Source organism: Callionymus lyra, chromosome 5, assembly GCF_982586985.1.
Source record: "Callionymus lyra chromosome 5, fCalLyr1.hap1.1, whole genome shotgun sequence".
Taxonomy (NCBI): domain Eukaryota; kingdom Metazoa; phylum Chordata; class Actinopteri; order Syngnathiformes; family Callionymidae; genus Callionymus; species Callionymus lyra.
In genome coordinates this window covers 13,001,752-13,014,682 of record NC_141822.1, presented here as the reverse complement: position 1 = coordinate 13,014,682, position 12,931 = coordinate 13,001,752, and the positions used below count along the sequence as shown (strand labels likewise).

The following is a 12,931-nucleotide window of genomic DNA, read 5'->3' as shown; positions in this document are numbered from 1 at the left end:
TTGGTTCAACCATATGTACCTGGACTGGTTGGATCCAAAACAAGCACCGTCTCGGGCCCTTTTTTTTTATCTGGCACCAGCTTCACACCTGTGTAGCTAAAGGGATGTCAGAAGTAAACTTCAAGTCTTCAATATTCGTATAAAACAAGTATACTTGTGTACACCTGTAATTGCTCGAGTATAGTATTTTAATTGAAGTATAAATAAGGATACACTTGGATATAGTTGGTAAGAGTAGCGGGGGGTTGGGGGCCGCAGAGGCCTAGAGGAGATGATGCTGTGAAAACACCGCATCATCCATCCACACACACACACACACACACACACACACTGCGGACTCACCGAAAGCCCGCGTGGAAGACCCCGTATCTGGGGGTGCTCATGAGGAAGTCCTTCTTGATGGACACATAGCTGATGAGCGACAGGGCGAGCAGCGCCACGCTGAAGATGACGAGCCCGAACGCGCTGGCGAGACGCACCATCCTGGCGCACACGATCCCAGCTCCCCAGGGGCCGCAGCATCGGACACCAGCGGGGGGCCCGCGAGCACCGCGAGGAGAAGCGGATCCACAGGAGGAGGAAGGGAAAAAAAAAACGAGGGATGATGAAGGTTAAACAACAAGGTGTAGCTTCGAATGTATCCCTCGAAATGTGACGTCACCGAGGCGACGCGGAAGCAGCGCGAGGAGGAGAGGAAGGGAGGAGGAGGAGGAGGAGGAGGAGGAGAGGAGGAGGAGCGTCTTGGAGGAAGGATGACGGAATGACGCTGCTCCTCTTCGTCGCCATTCCTCTTCCTCTTCGGAGGGTGTTTTCTGGTCAGATAAAGAGGCGATGCGGCATTATTTTTAAAGAAGATACTTTTATCTCTGACCCGCAGGCGTCATCTGTGACGTCATCCCACACCACTATCTTCTCACACCAGTGGTCAACGTGTGATAGTGTAGTGTCCATACGTGCTGCTGTGGCAGTGGTCAGTGGCTACCAAAGACGACTTAAGTATGCTGCGACCACAACTAAATAAAAAAAAATATAAAAACACTAGAATATGAGGCTTTTTATTGTCAGTGTCATAAATCATGAATTATTTTTGTTTGTTATTTACTTGTTTATTTTCATTATTATTATTACTGTATGTCTTAAAATAGTGTTTTTCACGGTTAATCTTTTTTTGTGAGCTGTTGTGACAACTTACATTCCCCATAATGAGGGAAGAATAAAGAGATTGATTACAAGCATCTTCAACTCTGACTCTTCCTACTCAAAATGTCCAAACTTTTTAATTCAAAGTAAAAGCATGGGGCAAATATAACATCATACCGAGAGTGATCTCATTCGAGACTTCAAAATAAAAGCTTCTATGTCAAGCGGGACGATAGTAATGGTAAAAAAACGTTGAGTAATTGGATTCTTTGGTTGAACATTTAAGTTCATAACAGAGATCGCGGGCCACGTAAAATATTATATGAAGCTTATCTCTCTCACTTTATCTGCTTTTCTTTTGTCACAGACATTCTCTGTCTCGCTCCACCCTGCCTGCACTCTCTTCGCCGCCATCCTTGAGATAGTATATTACACAATGGTGTTTTGAGAACGTACACTGTGCTTGTAATCAATCTCTTTATTTTTCCCCCAATTATGGGGAATGGAAGTCACACAAAAAAATATTAACCGTGAAAAACACTCTATTTTAAGACATGCCGTTATAATAATAACAAAAATAAATAATAAATAAAGTAAATAATAAACTAAAATAATTCCAATGTTGTGTTTATGACACTGACAATAAAATGTTTTCATTCTCTCTCCTTCTCTCGTAAACAAAACAAACAATTATAAATAAAATAATGATACATTTGTCAACTGTAAAATGCATTAGTACATGTAGAAAACTACAAAAGTATGTGTGTGTGTGGGGGGCTTATAAACACTAATTAATAACTTTTTCTTACTTTTTTTTCTTTTTTGTAGAAGAAGTCGTCCTTGCTAGATCATGGTGCAAAGTTCAGATTTAGATGTAGATGTGAGATTTTTTGGTAGATTTTCTTCTTTTTTTTTCTCCGTTATATCGTGGACTTTGTCCTGCTTTTTATTTTATGTATTATGTTTTAAGTCGTGACAGTTAAACATTCTGAGGCTTCTAAAGCAAAAAAAATGTGCATGACGGACCGGCTTGAATGTAGGTATTACTCATTATAATTATTTTGTATTTTAAGTGTCAAACCATAAAGATATCTCAAGACGCTTAACAGTTGAAATTACAAGGTATAAGAGAAACGATAAACAGGTCCCAGCAAATAACAATGAGCAATATTGGTGAGGAAAAACAACAACAACAAAAAATCTTTTTAACAGGCAGAAACCTGGAGCAGAACCAGACTCCGTGGCTGGTACGATCGGCAAAAAAGACAAACGATGGGTGAAATTAAAAAACATCCTTTTAAAGACTGTGAATCTAGTGTGTAGAATATTTTAAAATCATGGATTTTGAAGTCTGAAAATATATGAAAATGTTAAATAAATATATTGTTTCTGTTATTGCTGCTTTTTCCGGAGCCAGGATGTGGTGTGGTCAGGACTGCAAACCTTTTATTTGAATTAGAAAAACAATACAACACTTAGATTGTGACGGGAAACAGAAATGTGTAAATATCTCTTCAAAATAAAATTATGTGATGGTTGCGTTCTGTAATCTGGATTAGATTTACAATGTCGTGTTAATAATAGTCAAATCCATAGTCAAATATCATAGCAGTTGTGGTTAAACTTCAAATACACAAACAACCTTTTTGATGGTATGAAAAAAAAACTCGAAAGTCAAACGTCTCTTTAAATCCATCCAATCGTCGCAGTCAACAGACAAATAAACAGCAAAGGCTTTAATAATAAAGACATCTAACAGATGGATAGTCATGGCTCCTGACATTTCAGATGTGACCTTTGAAAACACACACACACGCACACACACACACACACACACACACACACACACACACACACACACACACACACACACACACACACACACACACACACACACCCCCACACACACACACACACACACACTGGTCTTTGTAAATCCTCTCAAACAGACGCAGATAAAGAACCAACACATCAGCTTCATCATCTAATCTCTCCATAAGTCTCTGGTGTCAGAGAAAAACACTAACGGACAAACTTCCTGTTTCTACTTTCGTCATGTTTGAACTTTCACAGGAATCTCTCTCTGGCCTTAATGTGTGGAGTTTGTATCTTCTCCGCGTGTTTGCTTTAGTTTACTCCGGGCACTCCGGTTTCCTCCCACAGAACAAGAACATACAGAGGTTGACCCCATAAGAGAATCAGTGGCATTTAATATAATGTTCAAGTAACACATAAAATGCTCACAGGAAAATACATGAAACTATATATCTATAATCATCAAATGACACACATGTTGTGAGTGTTAAACTTTTCAAACAACAATAGAAAGTGAATTTGTGACAGTAATCTGACAATATGACACATATAATGTCAACATTACACATTTTTACATGACAATAAATGAAAACATTTATAATCACTGAATGATCAAATGACAAACACAATATGCACATTACACATATAATACTCACATGACAATAATAAACAAATATATGACATATCTAATAATCTCATGATCACATGATATACACAAAGTGCACATTACCCATAAATGCTCACATGGCAATAATAAACAAATATATGACCTATCTAATATTCGCATGATCACATGACAAATATAATGTCCATGTTACACATAAAACATAAAATACTCACATGGCAATCATATAAATATACATGACATATCTAATATTCTCATTATCACATGACAACATATTGCCCATGTTACACATAAACCATAAAATACTTACAGGTCGATAATAAACAAATATATGACACAGCTAATAAACTCATGATAACATTAAAGACATTGTACACAAAATGCTCAATGACAAAATGACATATAAACACATATCAGGATCACATGACACACCTAAAATGCACATTATACATAAAAGTAAAATACTCACATGACAATAATAAAAAATACTGTATATATATTACATATATTTTAATCTCATGATCACATGACACACATAATATGCACATTACACATAAAATACTAAAATGAAAATAATAATAAAAAAATTACATATCTAATAATCTCACAATCACGTTATACACCTAATATGCACATTACACATACAACTAAAATGCTCACATGACAACAATCATTAATTATATGACAAAAATAATAATATCATGATCACATGAAGAACACAATGTGCACATTACTGATAAAATACTAACATGACAATAATAAACAAATATACGACATATCTAATAATATTATGATCACATGAAAAACACAATGTGCACATTACACATAAAATACTCGCATGGCAATATTAAAGAAATGTTTGAAATATCTAATAATCTCATGACCACATGAAAAACATTGAACACAAAATGACAATATGACATATAAACAAATATCATGATCACATGAAACACCGAATATGCACATTACACATACAACTTAAATACTCACATGACTAATGCATGAACATGTGACATATCTAATAATCTCAGGATCACATGACACACCTAATGTGATCATTACTAGAGCTGAAAATGTTTTAGTGAATCTGATGCAGTGGACAAGATAAGAAATAAACAACGAAGCACTTCCTGTCCGGAGCAGCAGAGGCTCCTGCACATAAACATTAATAATAATAACCGTCATGAGCAGCATCACCAGCTCTAAATGAAGTGTGAAGTGAATCGTTCACAGTGAGTGGATTAAACATGTGGCTTCACTCCAGCGAGCACCTTCATGCCGGCAGAGGCGACTCATGAATCAGGTAGATCAGATGTTTGTGTGTACTCTGTGATATGAAACCAATCAGACGCGCGCCCACCTCCAGCGAGGGAGCCAATTAATAATCAATAGTCATTAGATCGGAGAGGAGGAGGTTCGGACGGTCGGAGACTTGAGCGCCACCTGAGCCAGAGAGCGTGAAATTACTGCGCTCTACAGTAGGATCACACACACACACACACTGCTCCGTGCACACACACACAATCTCACTGTGTCCTTTGAACATTTGTACACACCTGAGGGTGTTTAACAAGTATTTATGTAGGTTTTATTTACAGTTAAGTAAGTTTTCTGGAAGTTAAAAATGTTCCACGGAGCAATACTACTACACAATATGCTTCATATCATAAAAACAAAACTATTACATTAAAAAATAAAGTCTCCATATTCAAGTGCCTTCAGGAATTCATCAGCCCAACACAAATATTCAATGTTTCCATCAATAGATCCTGTTCCTTCTCTGACTCTGAAAGAGGCCCCGGGGCCGCACGTCTCAGATACTCGGTCTATTTACTCAACCCAGTGCACACACAATATCCATTATTCCCAATCTCCATCTATCTCCTCCTCACTGGACCCCGTCGCTCTTTCAAATCCTTATCAATCATACTTTTTTTTTTTTTTTTCCTCCCTCCTTCCAATACCTTCACAATACCTGGGAGGGAGACAGCCGCTGTTGCCGGGCAACCAGGGCCGACCAATGGGAGAAGAGGAGAGGCAGAAAGAGAAGAATGAAGGAGTCAGGATGGGAAATAAAGAGGGAAATGGATTATGGGAGGAGGAGGAGGAGGAGGGGAGTTTGAAGGATCACTTTGGACAATTAATGTCTGCAGTTATGTGATAAAAATCGTACTTAAGTGTGACGTTTAAAAATGTTTGGACGAGCGTTTAAAATAAATGTGATACACTTTTATTCTTCTCTCTTTAAGTTGTCGCAGCAGTTGACAAAAAATATATATTAATATTATATGATTTTAATTTAATAATTAAAACAGTAAACTAAAAACAATAGAAAATATAATGATATTAATATATCAAATACAAATCTTGTGTAAAATATGATTGACTCAATAATATATAAAATAATCATAAATATAGCAACAACGATAAACATTGGTACACATGCATACACTACATAAGTATATTTTTAACGTCACTCACTTGGCAATTACTTAGTGACAACTAATTAAGAAACGGAAAATGTGGATTAATTTTTTCTAATTGATTTAAAAGGAGCAAAAATCTTTTGTCGATGTTGAGGTTGCCGCCGAAAAAAAAAGTTTACTCGCCAAATTCTTCTTAACAGTAAGTACTTTCTGCCATGTATTAATTTCATTCTTTGATGTTTGTTTTGTAGTTATTATTTTTTTATGTTTGTCGTCCTTCGTCAAACACATCCATACAAGACACTAGATCAGGGACCACATTATTTTATTTTAAGGGGCCGTCAAACCAATAGAAAGAAGGAACAGAGGCATAAAAAAAGGGAAGATCTGTGTTTTCATGCAATGATCTTTTATAACAAATCTAAATAACCTACACAATGAAAGCCATGTTTTTACACATATTTACTTGCAAGAAGTAAGTAAGTAAGTAAGTAATTTTTATTTGTATAGCGCTTTTCCAGACCAGGGTCACAAAGCACTTAAACAATCAAAACAATATTCAATAAAGTATATACTTTCAAGGGCAAGATAACACTGATAACACAAGAGGAGTTCCAGAAAATCAAAAAAGGAAAAGTCCTTAAAAAACAACGACAAAAAACATGATTTTTTTTGTTCAAATTTGCACTTATTAAGGGGCCACATTAACACAGTCAAAGGGCCCGGTTTTCCCAGGTCTGCACTGGCGGCTCCGAGACACCGGTAGTATCAGCGACGGTTTCACTGATCAGTCTCTAAACACTATTGATCCGGCTTATTCCAGAGCCATTGATCTGATCCGTGAGGACGATTCCAACTGGTGAGAAAATGACTGTAAAATATGACACGGCCCCACAAATCCTCCGGGTGCTTCGCGCTCAACGTTCATTGATCACTTCATTACGTAGATAAATGACATCTGAACGCCTGGCCGTGGATTTTATTGTGAAATTCAATGCCGACTCAAATGAAGGAAGACGTCGGAGGAGAATTTAAGTCGACTCGTTCGGATCGCCGGGGGTCGTCCGCTCAACCACTGGGGGGATCATTTCTGACTCAGAATCTTTATCATCTCAAAATCTGGATTACCCACAATCCCTGAGCTAATTAGTTCGGAGCGAAGCAATCGCAGCGAACAAGATGATGTGAGGAAAACGAGGACAGAATTATCCTGTCGGTGTCACTCACTTTCTTTTCTACAGAGTTGATATTGAGCTGCAAATATTCTGGTATTTAAGTCTGACACTAACTCACTTCCATCGCAGTGTATGAACCGAGAGATGGTGATTGATCATCTTTAGAGGAAACGACAATCAATATGTGCTGAAATGTTAGCTGACAGTTAAGAGCTAACATTTTAATCACTGACAAAAGATTCAAGTTTTCTCTCTGAGCACGATTACTGAGGACTGAGCGACAAAATGAGTTTGAGATATAAGTTGTTTAACATTTTAGCTTGAATTTAAATACATTTATTCTAACACCAGAGCTGTGTTTCAAATCACATACTTGCATACTTGAACTTAGTATTTTTAGTGAAAAAGTGCATCTCAATTCTTAGTATGCGAAATGTAGTGCTCCATGCACACTAAACTGGCGCACTAAAACGCCCACAAAACTGAGTATGGATCGATGGACACTTTCTACCCTAAACAGCCGCCATCTTAGTGACGTTGTTACGTCACTACCACTCAATGGTGTGCATTTTTAGGTGCATTTTCAGCCAGCAGTAGGAGGAGGACACGTCTTCGGTACTGATACCAGCGTAAATACTTCGCAAATATTTAGTTTCTAATATTTCTTGATCTAAACTTGCAAAACGTGCTGCCAGCAGGTGTCGATAGTGTTCCTACAGCTTGTTGAATCATCATTAAATAGTAGTAGAAGAAGAAGCTGTCGCGTCATTTCCATTTAATGCGTAGCAGCAGTGTTTGATTTGGGACATACTATCTGTCGAGAAATTGCGTACTAGTTAGTATGTACACTATCCTGATGCATACTAACTTATTTTTTTATTATCACTGCTCTCTTTACTTTGTCAGTCTCCTTGACTTTTTAGTTTTCGCACGACTTTAAGTTTCCTTTGGTCTGCGATATGGACACTTGAACTTTGTTTTTATTTTTTTTTTAACTATTGTGATTAAACATTTTTGATTTATTGGTTTTTTTTCTGTTGTTTGGTTGTTGCATCAGCACTTGGGTCGGCTCTAGTCTAAATCTATTACTGGTTGCGTAATTGTTGCGTCTCTGTAAGGGAAGCATTTTCTGTTCGTTGGACGACAGACCAGCAACGCAGCAATTCAGAATCTAAATATTATTGTCACTGTGTTACAAATAAACTTATCTATTTTTTAAAATGTATTTTTTCGTTAATTTGATCTCAACAAGAAGAATAGTTCACATTACACACATAGATCTTCAACTACGCTTTATACAAATTGACCAGAAATCAAAATGTATTTTATACTGTGTTTGGGTAAATATTTGATCTCATTGTACTTAACCATGGTTGAATAAATCAACTCAGCAGGCCGGCACAGAGATATCCTGCTCTAGATTGAAACAATGTGTTTGAAACTACATCTTGTTTTATCGTACGATAATGCATGAATCAATCAAATCTCCTGATTCCTCGTGACTCTCAACACATGCAGCCGCTGGGCGTCGACGGAGCAAATACGCCGCCAAGCAGAGCTGCAACGGATACGCTGCCGATGGAATTCAACATTGTGTTTTCTGTACAAGGTGTTGCTGAAATGTCAGGCAAGCATGTGACCTGAGGCTTGATTATATCTGGGATTTTTTTCTGTTACTTTGATAACGTATATTTATCAGAGTAACAGGAAATACCAGTCTCATTGTGATATTTTCATTCTTCAGTGCTCTATCTATCTTAATTATATCTTTATTTAATCATGTGGGCCAAACTACTGTCCATCATGGATGATGTCAGTCAATCTTTGTATACGTTTAAGAGCTTTTGTTATTCCCTTTGCACTATGTACTACTTGCATCCATCCATCCATCTACTGTCTGTCTGTACGTCTATTTATCTATCTACGTTTGTCATTTTGATTGTGTTCTATCTGTTGTTTATACAGTATATATGATATATTTTTTTAATACATAATTTAATTACTTACCAGAATTCTAAATATTGTTTTTTTATTTGTTTTTTTCTATATTTTGGGCAATTATTTTAATAAAAGCATCCTTTTTTATTTTCTCGTTTAGAGAAGTATACTATCAAACACATTCTACACATATTCTTCAAGTGTGTCCATGAGCTATAATATTTAAGCCTGGTTTGATTTCAATTGAAAATATATGTTGAATATATTTATTGTCATCTCTAGTCACTAGTAAGAGGGTCACTAAAATCTTAGCGATACATTTGGTCAAGAATTAAAGGCAAAACAATGTGTTGACAAACAAAGAAAATGATTTCTTCCATTTTCTTAAAATGTTTATTGTGGTGTACTTGTAATTGTATCATTTATTATTGTGCGTATTTTAATTGTATTTGTTTTATCGTTGTTTTAATTATTAATTTAATTTATTATTGTGTTTATTATTAATTGTATCTATTGTTGTTTTTGTTCATATTTGTGACAACTCAACCCAACATGTGGGTATAATAAAGGTATATCTTATGTTCTCTTACATATCATTATGGGATACTTCAATAGCTCTCTGGCTGGAGCTTGTAAGAGACAAAAGGCAACTAAAATCTAATCTAAGAAAATATGTAAATGGCTCTCGATAACTGGATTCACCAAGACAATCAGAGTGTGAAGTAAACAACTCGAGACCCTCGAGGTTTCTGGTCAACAAACACATTTAGAAAAACTTGTCTCGGTCGCTGTTGATTTTCTCCGCTCGTCTCGCCTGCTAATTCACCAGCCAATTAAAAACTAATCATTTTCCGAAGCCGGAGAAGTCCTCGCTTCTACCTCCTCCTCCTGGCCCGCCAGGACTCCCTCCTGGCCGTCTCGTCCTCCGCCTGATATGCAGTAATATGTAGAGATGATGACCTATTGATTTCTGCTGGAGGGATGTTTGACAATCAGGCAGCAGCTGGAACACACTCAGCTTGTAATCTGACTTGTTCAGTAATTAGCACTTGACTTATTACGCTGGCACTGAGTTTCTGACACGGCAGGACTACAGGCAGGCCGTGACTGATGGCTTTTTTCTACATGTCTCTGGGCGGGATTCGATATTCAAAAGGTGCCGCGTGTAACGGCGGCCCACTGTCAGATTTAAGCCACAACAGAAACAATTAGAGGGGGCGGCGGTTTCACCTCTGCAGACTCCGGCGCAGGAATGTTCCGTCAAGTATGGGAAAAGGTTTTTACAAATACAAACTATCGTCTCAATAGTCAAGTGTTCACACAATTTAATATACATTAAAATTAAATCGATAAGTCAGTCGACGTATTTTCTAAGACTCGAGTATAGTCGACGTGATCAGCTCCCAAGATGCTTTGCCGCCCAGCTTATCAATCACAGCTGGTGATCACTTTTGACATTATAGAGTAACAATTTAAAAATATTATTGTAGCGACCAATCAGCCGTCACTAAATAGAGCAGCGTGTTGGAAGGCATCATGGGAAGTTCACTGTTTTGTTGGCACCATTAGTAACATTCACGTGGTAATCGGAGTTTACCACTAATTTGTTGAAACGGTGTGGACAAAGTAGCTTTGCTGGTACTGAACTCAGTTTCCTTCGTTATTTATAAATATGCAGTAACGTTAAGTGATCGAAGGTGAAGCCTCGTGAACCACGTAAGTCCAACTGAGTAGTTCATTCTTAGGACCAAGCTTTGTTTGCTCTACTGTGCTATCTAGTAGAAAAGATCTGACACAATGTTTACCTCAATGATTCTAATATTTGACAAAAATGTGCTTGAATTGACTTGTGTTTGGGGGACAATTATTCAACTTTTCCAAGGTGTTGCTTGTCTTTAGGCTTTAAATTTCCTTTTAGATTATTTAATCCGTATTTGAACACAGAAGAAAATATCCTTTTTCTTGCAGGTTCTGAGGTCTGTTGCTAAGAGATTCATTGCGTTTCAATGGTACCTATATTTCCAATTTTTAGAGATGCCGTGTGTCGCATCCCGAACCGGTCACGTTGTAGGCTGGTTCACGAGGGCCTCGAACGTCACCACATACGTCACCAACACACGCCTCGATACGCACTTTCACAGAAAAGCAAACCAAAAATCAATGTGTTCATCATTAACACAGCGCTCAACGCATTGGTAGAACAGAAGGAACCCAAAGAGAATAAACAGAGATCATGTGGAGGTTCACAAACAGACAAACACATAAAAAACTACCTTGAAATACAAAAGAACGAGGTACAATCAAAGGTCACGTTTACCAACGTATGGTTACTATGACACCACGGACTGGAACCAGCAAGAATAGCTGCCGAGGGTAATGTTTCAGCTTCTTGTCGACTGTGCTTAAGAAGTGTCACTTCTGTTACCTGCACCATTTTCGAGTTTTTCAACTTCCTTTTATTGTGTTTATATTTTAACTTTCAGCTACTGGAAGTTGTGCCACACATTTTGATTGTTTTTTATTCATTAGAACAATATAAGTTTGATGCATCCCCTCAAACACTTAATTTACTTTTACTAATGTTCATTTATTGTAAAAAATAAAAAATAAAACAAACAAAAGTTATGACTGCACAGAGGCTGAATGTCTTCACCTACAATGTGTCTGTTTGTTTCTTCAGAATTATGTAGAACCAAGATGTTCTAAGCAGAGTCTCTACTGAATGACGGAGCTCTGTCTTCGTGTCAGCAACTCAATTTTTACGTGAAAGAAAAGTTCTTCCCGTTGAAACTCTCCCCGCATGGAGGCTGAGCTAGCATGTAGGTCTATGTTGAGGTTGCATGTATGTTCTGCACACGCGTGTCTCTAACTAAATGGACGGGTCTAATCACCTCAGAGGGAGGAACCTCTTCCCCTTCCGCCACCTCTTAACATTAACGGATATTAACGGCCCTCAACGATCGCAACAGTTTCCTACAGAGAAATGAAATACATCACTAATGGTTTATCACAAACACGGCTAATGCTTTACGCAGACCTCTTACCATTAATAAATGATGGGTAGTAAAGGTGGCGTGTCGGCGCGTCGGGGGCTTTGACCAGGCGGGAGTTGGATCCGTTTCAGATATTTAACAGAAAAACTACGAGAGCTTTTTTGGTGTCTGTGCGCGAATCAATCTCTTCTTGTGAGTACTAATAGATTTGTTGTTTTACATGACAAACATAGAGCCTCGGGTCACATGCTTGCTTGACGTTTCAGCACCAGTGTGGACACTGTGACACGGTGGCAGCAGTAGGACCTGTACTTGAGACACATATCCTGGGTCTGCCCAAGGACTTCTTATTCAGTTGGACCAGAACTTCTTGAAGGGATAGTTCACCCAAATTTTACTCATTTTCTACTCACCCTCATGTCGACTAATGGTTGGGATTATTTTCAGAGTAATCTGTTCCTTTTTAGAGTTATAGACACAATTGTTTGTTCATTTTAATGTAGCGACTGGAGCTCAGTTGTCTTCGTCCTCATCTTTGTCCAAAAAGACACTTAAAAACATACTGCTCGTCTGTAAAGACCCTTTTGCAGCAGAAGCTAAAATGCTAACATGCTACACAGACAGGAAACCAAATATTGCGAGAGCTTCCAATGTAGGCAGTGGTGATAAAAAAAAAAACAGAACCAGACTCAGTGTGGCTGTCCTTCTGCTCTGACTGGCTGGGGAAGGGAGAAAGAAAGAAAGAAAGAAAGAAAGAAAGAAAGAAAGAAAGAAAGAAAGAAAGAAAGAAAGAAAGAAAGAAAGAAAGAAAGAAAGAAA

At 37.7% G+C, this 12,931-nt stretch overlaps 1 protein-coding gene across 1 annotated transcript in view; it reads right to left on the bottom strand.

The window, feature by feature from the left end:
* Positions 1-666, bottom strand: part of st8sia3 (ST8 alpha-N-acetyl-neuraminide alpha-2,8-sialyltransferase 3) — a 16,118-nt gene extending 15,452 nt beyond the window's left edge. Inside the window, exon 1 of the mRNA XM_087791004.1 lies at positions 343-666. Within this exon, the coding sequence (XP_087647130.1) occupies positions 343-482 (140 nt within the window). The 5' untranslated portion in view covers positions 483-666. The remainder of the gene's footprint in view (positions 1-342) is intronic.
* Positions 667-12,931: the final 12,265 nt, after the last annotated feature.